Genomic DNA, 11,702 nt, shown 5'->3' with positions numbered 1-11,702 from the left:
CGTCATGTAGATGCTTTCAAGTTTCGCCCATAACTGCGGTGCAGATTCGATACCCACAACATATTGTAGGACATCATCAGAAAGATTTAATCGAATAGCACTTAGCACCTTTTCCTCCATTTCTTCTCAATCTTCGTCAGTAATTTTTGCAGGTTTCTTCGACTTCCCCAACAACGTTTTTGCCAAACCCTGCTGTATCAGAAGATCCTTCATCCTTTGAAGCCAGAGGGTGAAATTGTTCTTCTCATTAAACCTCTCGATGTCATACTTGACATTCGATCCATTCCCTGTCATCGTGATAGTAAACCCTAGAAAACGGAAACCTAGAGCTCTGATACCAATTTGTAGAAACACAACCCTAAAACGATGCAGAAGATAATGGAAAAACAAAACAAACAATGCACACGGATTTTACGAGGTTCGGCAAAGTTGCCTACGTCCCCGGTGAGATGAGATCCTGCTTCACTATCAATAGAGAATAGGGTTACAACGCTCGTCCTCATACCTCTCAGTATTGTTTGCATTACAGAGAAAGAAACCCTCGCTACAAATATATAGCAAAAAAAAACTCTAATCCGGATTAAACTACAATTGCCCTCAAATAAAAAAATTCGAGCGGGGGGCTGCGCCCCCTACACCCCCTGCTATGCAGGGGGGCCTCCTACCCCCCTTGCAACCCCCACGGCCTGCTAACTAGCTAGCGGGACCGCCGTCCTGCCTGTCTAGGTGCTGCACCAATACTCCCTGAATTAAACTGCGACGGAATACAAGACATCATACACCAACACCCCGCCCCCACCCAAAAAAAAAAAAAGAAAAAGGAATTGAATGAACACTTACAATAATCCAAATGGGTCTACTGTATCCACTAATTGTCCCATGGAATACAGTGGATTAGGGGCTCTGGATTCAAGGCCCCAGTTACCAAAAATAAAAAATAAAAAAAGGAAGATTCAAGGCCCCTCTCTAGCTGAACAATCTTTCTCCTGGTTCAAATCTTTCTTGCTGTCTTCCTTTATAAGTTCACACACACACACATATATATATATATATATATAAAATTAAGATTCTGTCAATTACAACAGACAAAAGCAAAGGCTACCACAGCATTTGGAAGAGAATATCTTACATCAGGGTGTCTAGATACTCGCTGACAGTAGTGTATTTCACGTTTGGATAAAGACCAGTGCCATCTACGCCACCAGATGACTCGATGTCAAAGTAAGTTTGATCTCCTTTTATGAAAGCAGAATATGTGAAGATCAGCTCCATGTTGTTTGGATAAGGAGTGTCTGCAACATGAGCACACATATAATACCCTCTTTTGAAATTGTCTTTTATTCAGTTGGAGGTAGGCATAAACAAAACACAAGTTAAAAATAAGCATTTTCAAGATGAAATACTGGCCCATCTCGAGGAACAACAGAATACATGACAAGAAAATTGAGCCATTAAATCTATAATGCCTGATATATTTATAGGTTAAAGTTATGAATTAGGATGCACGACTCTAGCTTTAGGTTAAAATGCCACCACTTCCCAACCATTAGAGTGGTAGCCATGAGATTTACCCTTGCTATACTAATTTTCGAGGTCATAAATCCAGTGCATAAGAGGCAGTACGGAAATCAAATTTAACCCTGAAATACAGGAACTACAAGTTTTTAGCCTCTTTAGATGATTATTAAGCAGAAAAGAAAATTTTGAAATGGCCATTTATGCATAACTAATCAGTTCCAATTCCATCAGGAAGCTTTCTGATTACTACACAACAATGCAAACCATTCCATACCTCGAATGTTCTTAAGAAGCTGCTCTTCTGATAGATGGATCTTTTCAAGCTTCTTCCCAATCTTGGTCTCCCAAATCTCAACCAGCTCATTCATGGAGTAAACATTCCCCATGGGCCTAAGATGCAATGCTTTATTTAGAGTCCTGGGATCATCCACTGTGTTTATTGTGAAGGTTGCAACATCAGTTTCCTTCATGAAGACAGCTGCAAGGGAATTCCTCAATCATAAATCACGAGGGCCAAAGTTTAAATTGCATAAACATTACCCATACAATATGGTGGCAGACTACCACAAGAACTTTTAGTTCCAAAGACCCAATCAAATGCTATAGCCATCGGTTGGAAAGATAAATAAATTAAAAAGACCTTTAGTGTTTCCATCTCCAAATATATTGACTGTGTCTCTGCGAGGAGTCCTAAGGCCTGGTTGAACTAGTAATGAAAGTAAAGAGCTTGTAAAGAGGTTGCAGCAAATGTATGTGTAGGGAATGCTTTCAGTTTCTATAATGCGTCGGATTTCAGCTTTCCTGGAATAGAAGCCATGGTCAAGGTTGGATATCTGAATCTTATCAGGATCTACCCCGAATTCTGCTGGAATGAACCTCTGCAACATTCAGATAGGCAAGCCACTTAGTGGAGAAATTAATCAATCCCACCCAACTTGAATATTACTTTTTCTACATCAACAATATCTGTCTCAAGCAACAAATATCTGGAAAACAAAGAAAAAAATAAATCAGCTAATCAATATTGTGGGGTAATTTCATAAATACTTGTTCCAATCCCATACTAAATATGCACATAGATAATAATTAACTTCCAAAAGTGGCATAAATATTCTCCCTATCTTAATTTTCCAACAGCTAGATTAATGTCTGGACTTGTGCAGTTCATCAAGTAAGACATTGAACCAATTATTGGTAAATATTCTTTTTGAGATATCAGTTCACCTTGATGTCTTGCCAAAAATCCAATTAACTACTGACAGCAAAAGGAGTCATACCTGATGGAGTTTCAAAATAACCACACTTCTTAAGTAGGTTCTCCACGTAGTGGGCTTGAGATAAAATTATCTCATCATCGGTTCTAATGATCTTGATTTCAAGAATCACATCAGCCTCTCTCCCATGTCCTTTGTGTCAACCTTTGACATGAATTTCTTTGTATGTTAAGGTTTGTACCCATGATTAACATATCATCATCATATAAGATAATAAATACACCTTTGTCATCTAAAAATTTACTGATCACCAAGGAGGATCTAATTTGGATTTTGTTCGAGTTAGTCAGTTAGCAAAAAAGCCCAAACCCATACGGAACCAAACATTCAGCCATCGCTAATGCTAGTCAAAGTTTGCAGTGTCTAATAGAGAGCATCAAAACGATAATTGTGGCCAACATAGAAGCTTAAGCCTTAAAGCATCAGCATTTCGCCCATAATTTTTCAAAAAAAAGCCTTTTAATAAAAAAAAGAATCAAGGGAAAAAAAAGTAACCTTAATGCATCCGGCTTGTTTAATAGCTCGGATAAGGTGCTTCTGATCGAGAACCTGCTTCGATGAAACTGCACAAATGACTACATCAACTTGCTCAACCGCTTCAACGAGGCTCGAGAAATCTTGTAGCGAGCCCTATCATATATTAAAAAAAAAAAAAAATCAGATAAGCAAGAAATTTGAATTCCAGAAGCTAGAACAATATAAAGAGAAGATTCAAAGAAAAAAAAAAAGGGGGGAGGGGGGAGGGGGAAGGAAATGTGAGAGAGAGAGAGAGAGGGGAGACCTTGAAAAGTTTCGCTCCGGCACTGGAGAGAGCTTCGATTTTCTGAGATTTCTCGGGCTGAGAAAACGCGGATTCTCTAACAAGAGCGAAGGTTGGATGACCGTATCTGAGACTTGCGTTCGCGAGATGAAACCCTAGATTTCCCGTCGCTCCGATTATCAAAACTCTACTCTTCGCCATCGCCGATCGTCGCAGTTTTAGTAATACTAAGAGCACTTAGAAGACCGATCTACTCTTCTGCTCCATTATAAGCTATAGGGAATGAGTTTTGTCCGTAATGGTTTCAAAAATCGGATCGGTATCGGTCGAAACCGATCTGATACCGATCCACTGGTACGACCCACAGGGGAAAGGAAATAAAAAATGAATTTTTATCGATACCAATCCAAGAACTGAGATTAAAGAAATATAACACCCCACCATCTTTCACGTTTCAACCAATGTCTTAAAACACGGACCTGAATCGGTTCTCAAATCTGAAAACTCAGCGATTCTAAGGTTTCTTAGTATGAATAGATTATGTAAAATCGGGGAAAATGAAATCGGCCATGACGAATTCCAATCTGAATCAGCCGACTCACTGAACCGATTCCCAACTTTTGAAACTGTGCTCACAACACACCTCTTCTTCCTATATGAAAATTTAATTATTATTGTTATTATCATTTTTTGTTCAAAAGAGAGAAATTTTATAAAGAGAAAGATGACTCAGAGAAACACCGAGCATCAAGCCATCAACAAAGGACCTATTTACAATGAAAGGAGGTGGGTCAACCCACCACACTCGCGAAAGTTTAAGCTTATTGGCCCCCAAGGCTACAAAATCCGCAACTTTAATTATGACTATACACAGTAATGTTACAATTATATATTACAAGCAAAAATTTCAACCCAGACATAATACCTGGGGTCTCAATATTTTATGTGGCTATTACATGTACAAGTTAAACAGTCTGAAGAGAAGGATTGAGTTTCAGAGATGACAACCAATTTACAAGAGCTTTATTAACTTCCTCTGGAACTTCATCATGTGGACAGTGCCCTGCTTGGAGATTCACAATGGATGTATTAGGATAAAATTCTTTGATTCGCGCAGCCTTTGCAGGACCCACCCAAGGGTCCAAGTCACCCCAAAGCAACAACAGAGGGCAAGTGAGTCTGCTTAAGACACTGTCAAGTGTATACTTCGTCTGGTTTGACATGAATCGCGTCATTAATCTAGAAATTAAAAAAACATAGCACATTGTAAATCGAGGGAACAGGGCAATATTGAGGATATTATGTCCAGATGGCCATGACAATGGGCAAAAAAATTGATTCGTATAATGGGTAATGCTTTGATTGTGAATTACATAATTCTAATTCCTTATGGCAGATGCTCCTGTCCTGGTAGTGAAGTCTGTTACAGTTGATAGCATAGACCTGGTATCAAATCCCAATCTCCACACAATTACCTGCCTCGGGCCAAAAATTTCACTGATGAATACAGGAGACAGTTTTCTTTCAGCCACGGTCAAGGGAGACCAAGGGGTTCGGATGGTCTGTAGAGGATATCGGGGAATGGCACAGGAGTATTATTGACCTTGTGCAACATGAGGGCAGACATTTATGACCCTAGACGAGATGGGTGTAGTAAACTTTCTCCAACGAAAAAAGTGGGGGGGGGGGGGAACAGAAGTCCATGATATTGGGGCACTTGGGAATTGGGAACCTCCATGGATGGGTCTTACTCTCAATGTCAGCATCCAGGTCAAGGTCAAAAGAAAACCTTATTTTGCATGGCTGTAAACATCTGATATACCACATTACTTGGAGGGCAGAAGAGCAGATGGGAGTCTACAGGTTTGAAAGACCAAAGGGGTCATCAACCAATTAAGTCGATGGTCGTCACTCCTACTGGTTAAATGTTATTTGAGAGTCTAGGTTTGTTAGCTGTGCTCATATGGCCAAACATATAAGCTCTCATCCAGGACAGGATAAATGAAGACTTAAATCCATACCTGTAATAAACTTCTCCAGCATTGGGATCTGCAGCTGGTCTTGTTATCGATTCCACAAGATAGTCATCCACATTGGTTGTATTTATGTACACCTATATTGGAAAAAGAGATGTTAATGAACAGATTTAAAAATGGAACATGAAAATCAGCACAGTGGTAAAGATGGAGACAGTAGGAACTCCAAAGAAGTGAATCTAAAACCGCAGCAGGATAAGGATGGTAAGAAACTCTTTCCCTGCCTCGGCTTGGACATTAGTTTACCCTTTGGGGGAATAAGAAACAACTCTTAAATGGTTCCCCAAAATAGGAGAAAAGAAACAAATGGAGGAAAGGCACAAGGCTATGATCATCTAATTAAGTTAAGGTCAAATAGCTTGACTCTAGTGTAATCTATTAGAAAGTGCTAGACTTTTCAATTATGGTTTCTTTGCTTTATGTTTTACATTTTGTTATGTAATTTTGCTCCAGGTGTTTCTTGTTTTCCACCATATAACTTTAATCACATTAACAGTTTTCTATAGATTCCATCTTGACTTCTCACTTTTGGGCTCCTTCAAGTAGGCTAGATGCAACTACAGAAGAGGATAGATATTTGCATCTCACTTAAAATGTATGCCATGTGAAATGGCAAAAACACAAATAATAAAATTTTCATTTGGTAGTATTAATGGAATGTATCTTTTTCTTTTTGCAACAGGAATAGTTTGGCAAGCTCAAAGCTAATCTTTCTGTCTAGAGAGATCACAGGCCACCATTACTAAAAACACATCACAATTTTTATGTTCTATTCATTTCCCATTAAGCTTTAGAAGAGGAAATATCACCAGCTAGAGTAGAAATTGAGGACCATACACTTTTTAAGACTGATTCAATCCGAGCAGGTTTCTTTGCCTGCCAGAACAGAAATCCAAGAACAACACGTTGAAAAACTTCCTTCAGTGGCTTTAAAAGAAACTTCTGTAAGGATGTTTCCTCAGAACTGGTGTCAGTTTTTCCACTTGCATTCCCAAACTGCCCTGCAGAATTCAGTAGTACAACTGCAGCGATTTGCTCAGGCACATCTGCTGCTGTAACCAAAGCAGTAAATCCCCCAAGGCTGAAATATAACCATAGATGGCATGGTCAGTGTTTCCAGTGCTTCAAAATAGAACTTCATGTTAACCACTCTCAGCATGGTATAAAAAGCAACTGTAAGCACTGAATAACATTAAAAGGAATCCATTAAAATATTATTATGGTAACCTCTTTCACGGAAAATATGTATTAAATCAAATACTATTTGAGAGGAAGATGTACATGAATTATGTTATATATTATATGCATTAAGAATGAGGATCAAAGAGTCCTACTTAAGGATGAGGAGACTGAATACAGTTGGAGGAGCTTTTATATGGGCATGTTTGGAAGTGCCAAATAAGGATATTCAGTAATGTTGGTTTTCGAGGAATCAGTAAACATTGATGTATAATCAAGTTACCTAAAGTTAAATAGGTATTAAAAAAAGTTGAGGACAAGGAAGGACCTAAGACCAGATGGTCTCCCAGTTGAGGGTCAGGAATGCACAGGGGCAATGCTTTATTTTAACTAAAATTTTTAACACAGCCATGGAAACATAGAAATGTGATCAATGGAGGAAAAGCATTGTGACTCCTATTTACAAGAACAAGAGAGATATTGAGTGTGTATCTCTTTGCCTCAGTTATGAGTGGGCCATTTTCCCCCCTTCTTTGGTATTCAGTTATAAACAGGTTCACTAAGCATATATATGGGGTACCATGACGAGTGTTGTTTTCTGATGATTTGATATTGATTCTCAAGAGTTGAGCGGAGTGTTTGCCAAGTTAGGACAATGGCAGGATGTTTTAGAATCAAACAGAATATCTAGAGTGAAGTCTTAATAAGAATACAAACACAACAGAGTACTAAAGAAACACAACAAAGAGAGACCCCACACCCTTTTGTTTTTAGATTGGTCCAATCATGCATACAGTGTGAAAGGTTGCAAAAGATATTGCTAATAGGATCAGAGTGGAATGGACAGAGTGGGTGGATTGCTTCATGTTAAGTTTGTCTCGAATTCTTGACCCGTTTTGAAGATTGACCCGCTCCGACATATTTTGGTGGCGACCCGAATGAGAAGTTTTCTGAGATCTGTGATGGAAGCAGAGGGGTTGGGTCGACCCGCGACTTGGAGTATATAATGTACTGTTGTCTTGTTGAGAAAGTCATTGTATTTTGAGGGTTTATCAAGCTAGGGTTTCAATGCGAGTTTTCTCACTGTTGCTTGGGTGTAATCTCTCTTCTGCATAGTGAAACATCTTCTTCTTCGCCCGAAGACGTAGCACACCACACTGGTGTGTGAGCCTCGTTAAATCTCTGTGTCGTGCGGATCTATTGTCTCTTTATTTTCGTATTTCTTGGTGTTTGATCTAACACTTCAGAAGTGCTGCATGATTAACACAAGCAATAAAATTAAGGAAACATTTTATAAAATAGTTATAATATCAGCCATACTATGTGGAGCAGAATGTTTGTTGGTCAGGAAATGACATATAGATATGACTCGCATGGGAAAGATGTGGTTGTTGAGATAGACGAATGAAATGTCTATAAAGGATAGAATTAGAAGTGAATCCATTAAGGGAATTGGAAGCATATATAGGTTACAAAATGAGGTTGACTCAAATGGTATCGTCATGTACAATAAATGTGCGAACAGTAAGACTACAAGAGGTTAGATGGCACAACTTGAAGGTTCAAAAGGGGGCAAGAGCAGGCTAAAACCAAATTGGGCTTTAGTAGTGACAAAACACATGGATTCTCATTAATTTAACACAAGAGCTGTTCAAAAGCTAAACAACAATGCCTGGCTTTTTGTAGGTTGCTACCTGTTTCCAACTAAAACTGCTGGTTCCTTTACAATCTCCTTCACAAAATCCACAATCTGGTCCCTCCATACCATGGCATCATACTCAATTAATGCTTTATCACTCCAACCAAATCCCAGTAAGTCTATAGCATAAACTTTATACTTTTTAGCCAACTCTGGAATGTTGTATCTGCTAACATGGAAAAATGAAAGTATTAGTTCCCTACAAGAGATCTCTAAAAAAAAAATAACAAATAAATAAATAAAAATAAAAGAAAAGAAGAAGAAAAGGGCACTACATTGAAGTAACATCAAATTTGTAGCAACTTCAAGACGAGAATTCAAAGCTGATACCAAACAATAGCATGACAATCCAGAGAATACATTTATCATGTTGAACATGTAGACGTAACTAGTGTTTGTTATTCCAACTTAAATATGTTCAGGTCTGGAAATGAAAGATGACACTGTTGAATTTAACTCCCAAAAGAGAAAATACTTTACAAGCTAGATTCACAGATCTCATTGCCTAGGAGGCCAAGATGAAAATCTATACAGATTGTGCAACATACACAAATATCCTCTTAACGGTATCCAATGCTGATAACATTATTAAAAAAAAATAGGGTTCTACATAATGAATATCCAGTGAACATGGTGCAGAATGGGAGATAAACACCAAAACACACACAAACCTCCAGTGAAATGCAGAAGCACCAAACCCGTGTATAAGAACGATAGGGAACCCTTCTCCTTGTTCTACATAATGTATTTTATGACCTCGCCACATCCAAAAATCATAGCCTTCTGGCTTTAAAGGTAATCTTTCCATCCCTGCAAATAAGATATATTAAACCTATTCTAACAGCAAGTTTGTTATCCAATAATATCTAGGTATGTCCTCAAAATTCTTCAAAAGAAAAGCCAGACAACAAAAAGTTTTTCTTTGTGCAATTGAAGAGCCATATGAAAGGAAAGAGGTCATATGTGACATTATTAAGTTCAAATTTTAACAGAATAGGGAGAGTAACAAATGACTAAAAAGTACTTTACCAATAAGAACTCGAATTATCAAATGAATATGATAAGGAACACAAAGGATAGCACATGCCTTCAATAGCAACAATGTAATTAACTCACTACCTCAAAATGTGACCTTGCAATATTGTTCATCATTGTTCATTATGAAAGATAATAGGGGATAAATCAAAAGTGTGTTGAATCAAAATTCTAGTAAAGGCAGTCAGATATATAGGTTACAGAGAATATAGGGAAGACCATGCTCTCCAAATCCAGCAACCATAACAATTAAAGTTTGGAAAACTAAACAGAGAACAGAGAGTGGTACCTTTACCGGGATCGGTAGTCAGAGCAGAACCCACAACCGAAACACCTGCAACAACGATACCCTTCAAGGAGAAATTCCTTCTAAGCATTCCGCATTTGTTTCCTTAAGAGGAGGAAGTGGGGATGAGACAACATCCAAGAGTTTCAGCCACTGAAATGGAACGAAAAGCACAGAGAAATTGGAAAAAAAAAAAAATCTTACTAAACGGATAAGTCCTCTGGGGAAGGATGAATCGATGTCGGAGGGGATTAATGGAAACTGTACTTCTGATGGGAGCTGGAACGGCATATGAAGTAGACATCGAAATCTTAAAACCATAAACCCAATGAATACCACACTTCTTAGAAACAATCCCACTAATAATAATATTGAAGTTCACAGAGAGGGATGAAGAAAGAGAATTTTGAGAGGTGCAGTAGGCGCTGGGTGTGGGTGTGCCTTCTTTTGTTTTTGTGTGGTGGTTGTGCTTTTGGAGCTGTGGCAAGTTTTAAGCCAATTGAATCTCCAGATTCTTTTCAGTTTTGGTATGTTTTCCCGGGAATTTTCATTTTTTGGGCCTGGGATTAAGGTTTTACCCTGGGCTGGGCAAGGGCCTGTAATTTTCGCATTGGTGGTGTTAGGTTGAGATTTTTTTTTTTTTTCAATGACAAATATCCAAGTGGAAGACTTGATTATTCCTATAGATTCATACTGATCCTACAACCGCATAGACCAGAATCATCATAAGGTTAAATGAAATTTAATTTTTATTGATATCAATGAAAAGCACTACACATCCATGTGAATGACCCCAATGAGATAAGACGAGTCAAACTCAGAAATAAATACCAATGTGAAATAATTGATTCAAAATTGAATTTATTGACCTGAGCTTGGTTGCAAGATTCATAAATGAAAATTAAGTAGCAAATTTATTCATTGTCCAACAAAATTAGCCTTTCACTCCCAAATCACTATTACAAATCACCCTTGTATATACAGTAATCCTCATCATCTTTATACAAAGTCATGAGAAGAGACTTGTATTCTTCCCTTGCTTATTGAGTTCATCTCCATATATGTCATTCAGGTAGTTATTAATCCAGGGCGAGTACCAGCTGGTTCAGAGGAACTGAAGTTGGTAAGATGGTACTGTGATGCATATTTGTAGGAAGGACCTTCTGTAACTATCACAGGAGGTTCATTCAAAAAAGCAAAGTTGCTCCTAGTCCACCTGTAGAGATTATTAGAAGTACTTCATCAGGCTCATATTAATTACTTAAAAACTCTTAATTAGGTTGACTACAGGCTTAATAAATACTAACCAGGCATTATTCTTTATGATCTTCTCATCATCTGGATCTGTTTCAGAGACCATACTTGTGAGATCACCCTTCCTCATATCAGTTAGGGGAAGGGAGTTTGATCTCTCAAGTCTTACTCCTGATTCTTTTTGGCCACTTTCCTGTAATAATTAAACCAGACAAGCCATGAAGCCAATGATTACTAAAGGGCATTAATGGGGTATATATGAAAGCCAGAGCTTCAGATAGAAAACTAGACCTGATGAGTGGTTTCTTGTAGACTAGAGAGAGTACTCCTGAGGTGTTCTTCCTCTGTTGTCTTCTTTGATCTCCAGTAAGCTTCGATTTCTTCTTTGGTGAATGATCTGTTCCTCAGATATTTAGCTGAAATAATAACAAAAAACCCATAAGAGATTTCTGGGAAAGCATGGATATGAGAGATTTGTGAGGTTAATTACCTGATTTAAGATCTGGGACAGGTGAGTCCCATCCTGCCATAAGAGAACCCATCACAGAGAGAGAGAGAGGGAGAAGCCAAAGTAACCTTCAGAACTAATCAATTATGGATGAATCATAAACTATTTAACAGTCTGTTGCTGGTGGGCGACTTTCCTCTTTTTTTTTTTTTT

At 38.2% G+C, this 11,702-nt stretch overlaps 3 protein-coding genes across 3 annotated transcripts; all 3 read right to left on the bottom strand.

Moving 5' to 3' along the window:
- Positions 1-842: 842 nt before the first annotated feature.
- On the bottom strand, positions 843-3,803 carry LOC122074458 (probable pinoresinol-lariciresinol reductase 3). The gene is made up of 5 exons (XM_042639269.1): positions 3,574-3,803; positions 3,288-3,422; positions 2,159-2,396; positions 1,793-1,996; positions 843-1,292 (listed from the first exon to the last, which is right to left on the bottom strand). The coding sequence occupies exons 1-5, from the start codon at positions 3,751-3,753 to the stop codon at positions 1,126-1,128; spliced, it is 924 nt and encodes a 307-aa protein (XP_042495203.1). The 5' UTR covers positions 3,754-3,803; the 3' UTR covers positions 843-1,125.
- A 587-nt stretch (positions 3,804-4,390) lies between these two features.
- LOC122074457 (pheophytinase, chloroplastic) lies at positions 4,391-10,324 on the bottom strand. Its single transcript, XM_042639268.1, has 7 exons — positions 9,992-10,324; positions 9,791-9,892; positions 9,138-9,276; positions 8,462-8,632; positions 6,426-6,669; positions 5,574-5,665; positions 4,391-4,791 (listed from the first exon to the last, which is right to left on the bottom strand). Exons 1-7 carry the CDS (start codon positions 10,089-10,091, stop codon positions 4,518-4,520), a joined length of 1,122 nt encoding a protein of 373 aa, XP_042495202.1. The 5' UTR covers positions 10,092-10,324; the 3' UTR covers positions 4,391-4,517.
- Positions 10,325-10,678: 354 nt separating this feature from the next.
- LOC122074459 lies at positions 10,679-11,691 on the bottom strand. Its single transcript, XM_042639270.1, has 4 exons — positions 11,532-11,691; positions 11,333-11,457; positions 11,095-11,234; positions 10,679-11,003 (listed from the first exon to the last, which is right to left on the bottom strand). The coding sequence occupies exons 1-4, from the start codon at positions 11,581-11,583 to the stop codon at positions 10,856-10,858; spliced, it is 465 nt and encodes a 154-aa protein (XP_042495204.1). The 5' UTR covers positions 11,584-11,691; the 3' UTR covers positions 10,679-10,855.
- Positions 11,692-11,702: the final 11 nt, after the last annotated feature.

The sequence above is a fragment of the Macadamia integrifolia genome, chromosome 3 (assembly GCF_013358625.1).
Source record: "Macadamia integrifolia cultivar HAES 741 chromosome 3, SCU_Mint_v3, whole genome shotgun sequence".
NCBI classification, from domain to species: Eukaryota; Viridiplantae; Streptophyta; class Magnoliopsida; order Proteales; family Proteaceae; genus Macadamia; species Macadamia integrifolia.
This window is presented reverse-complemented; position numbering and strand designations above follow the sequence as displayed.

What these genes read in the sequence shown, in the direction of transcription:
- LOC122074458 (XM_042639269.1), bottom strand. Translation starts at nt 3,753, where the DNA reads ATGGCGAAGAGTAGAGTTTTGATAATCGGAGCGACGGGAAATCTAGGG. An exon ending in TGGAGATGGAAACACTAAAG is followed by an intron (nt 1,997 to 2,158) that starts GTCTTTTTAATT and finishes ATTCCCTTGCAG; the next exon opens with CTGTCTTCATGAAGGAAACT. An exon ending in GCTTCTTAAGAACATTCGAG is followed by an intron (nt 1,293 to 1,792) that starts GTATGGAATGGT and finishes CTCATGTTGCAG; the next exon opens with ACACTCCTTATCCAAACAAC.
- LOC122074457 (XM_042639268.1), bottom strand. Translation starts at nt 10,091, where the DNA reads ATGTCTACTTCATATGCCGTTCCAGCTCCCATCAGAAGTACAGTTTCC. An exon ending in GACTACCGATCCCGGTAAAG is followed by an intron (nt 9,277 to 9,790) that starts GTACCACTCTCT and finishes TCTTATTTGCAG; the next exon opens with GGATGGAAAGATTACCTTTA. An exon ending in GCAGTTTTAGTTGGAAACAG is followed by an intron (nt 6,670 to 8,461) that starts GTAGCAACCTAC and finishes GTTATATTTCAG; the next exon opens with CCTTGGGGGATTTACTGCTT.
- LOC122074459 (XM_042639270.1), bottom strand. Translation starts at nt 11,583, where the DNA reads ATGGGTTCTCTTATGGCAGGATGGGACTCACCTGTCCCAGATCTTAAA. An exon ending in TACAAGAAACCACTCATCAG is followed by an intron (nt 11,235 to 11,332) that starts GTCTAGTTTTCT and finishes TAATTATTACAG; the next exon opens with GAAAGTGGCCAAAAAGAATC. An exon ending in ATCATAAAGAATAATGCCTG is followed by an intron (nt 11,004 to 11,094) that starts GTTAGTATTTAT and finishes TAATCTCTACAG; the next exon opens with GTGGACTAGGAGCAACTTTG.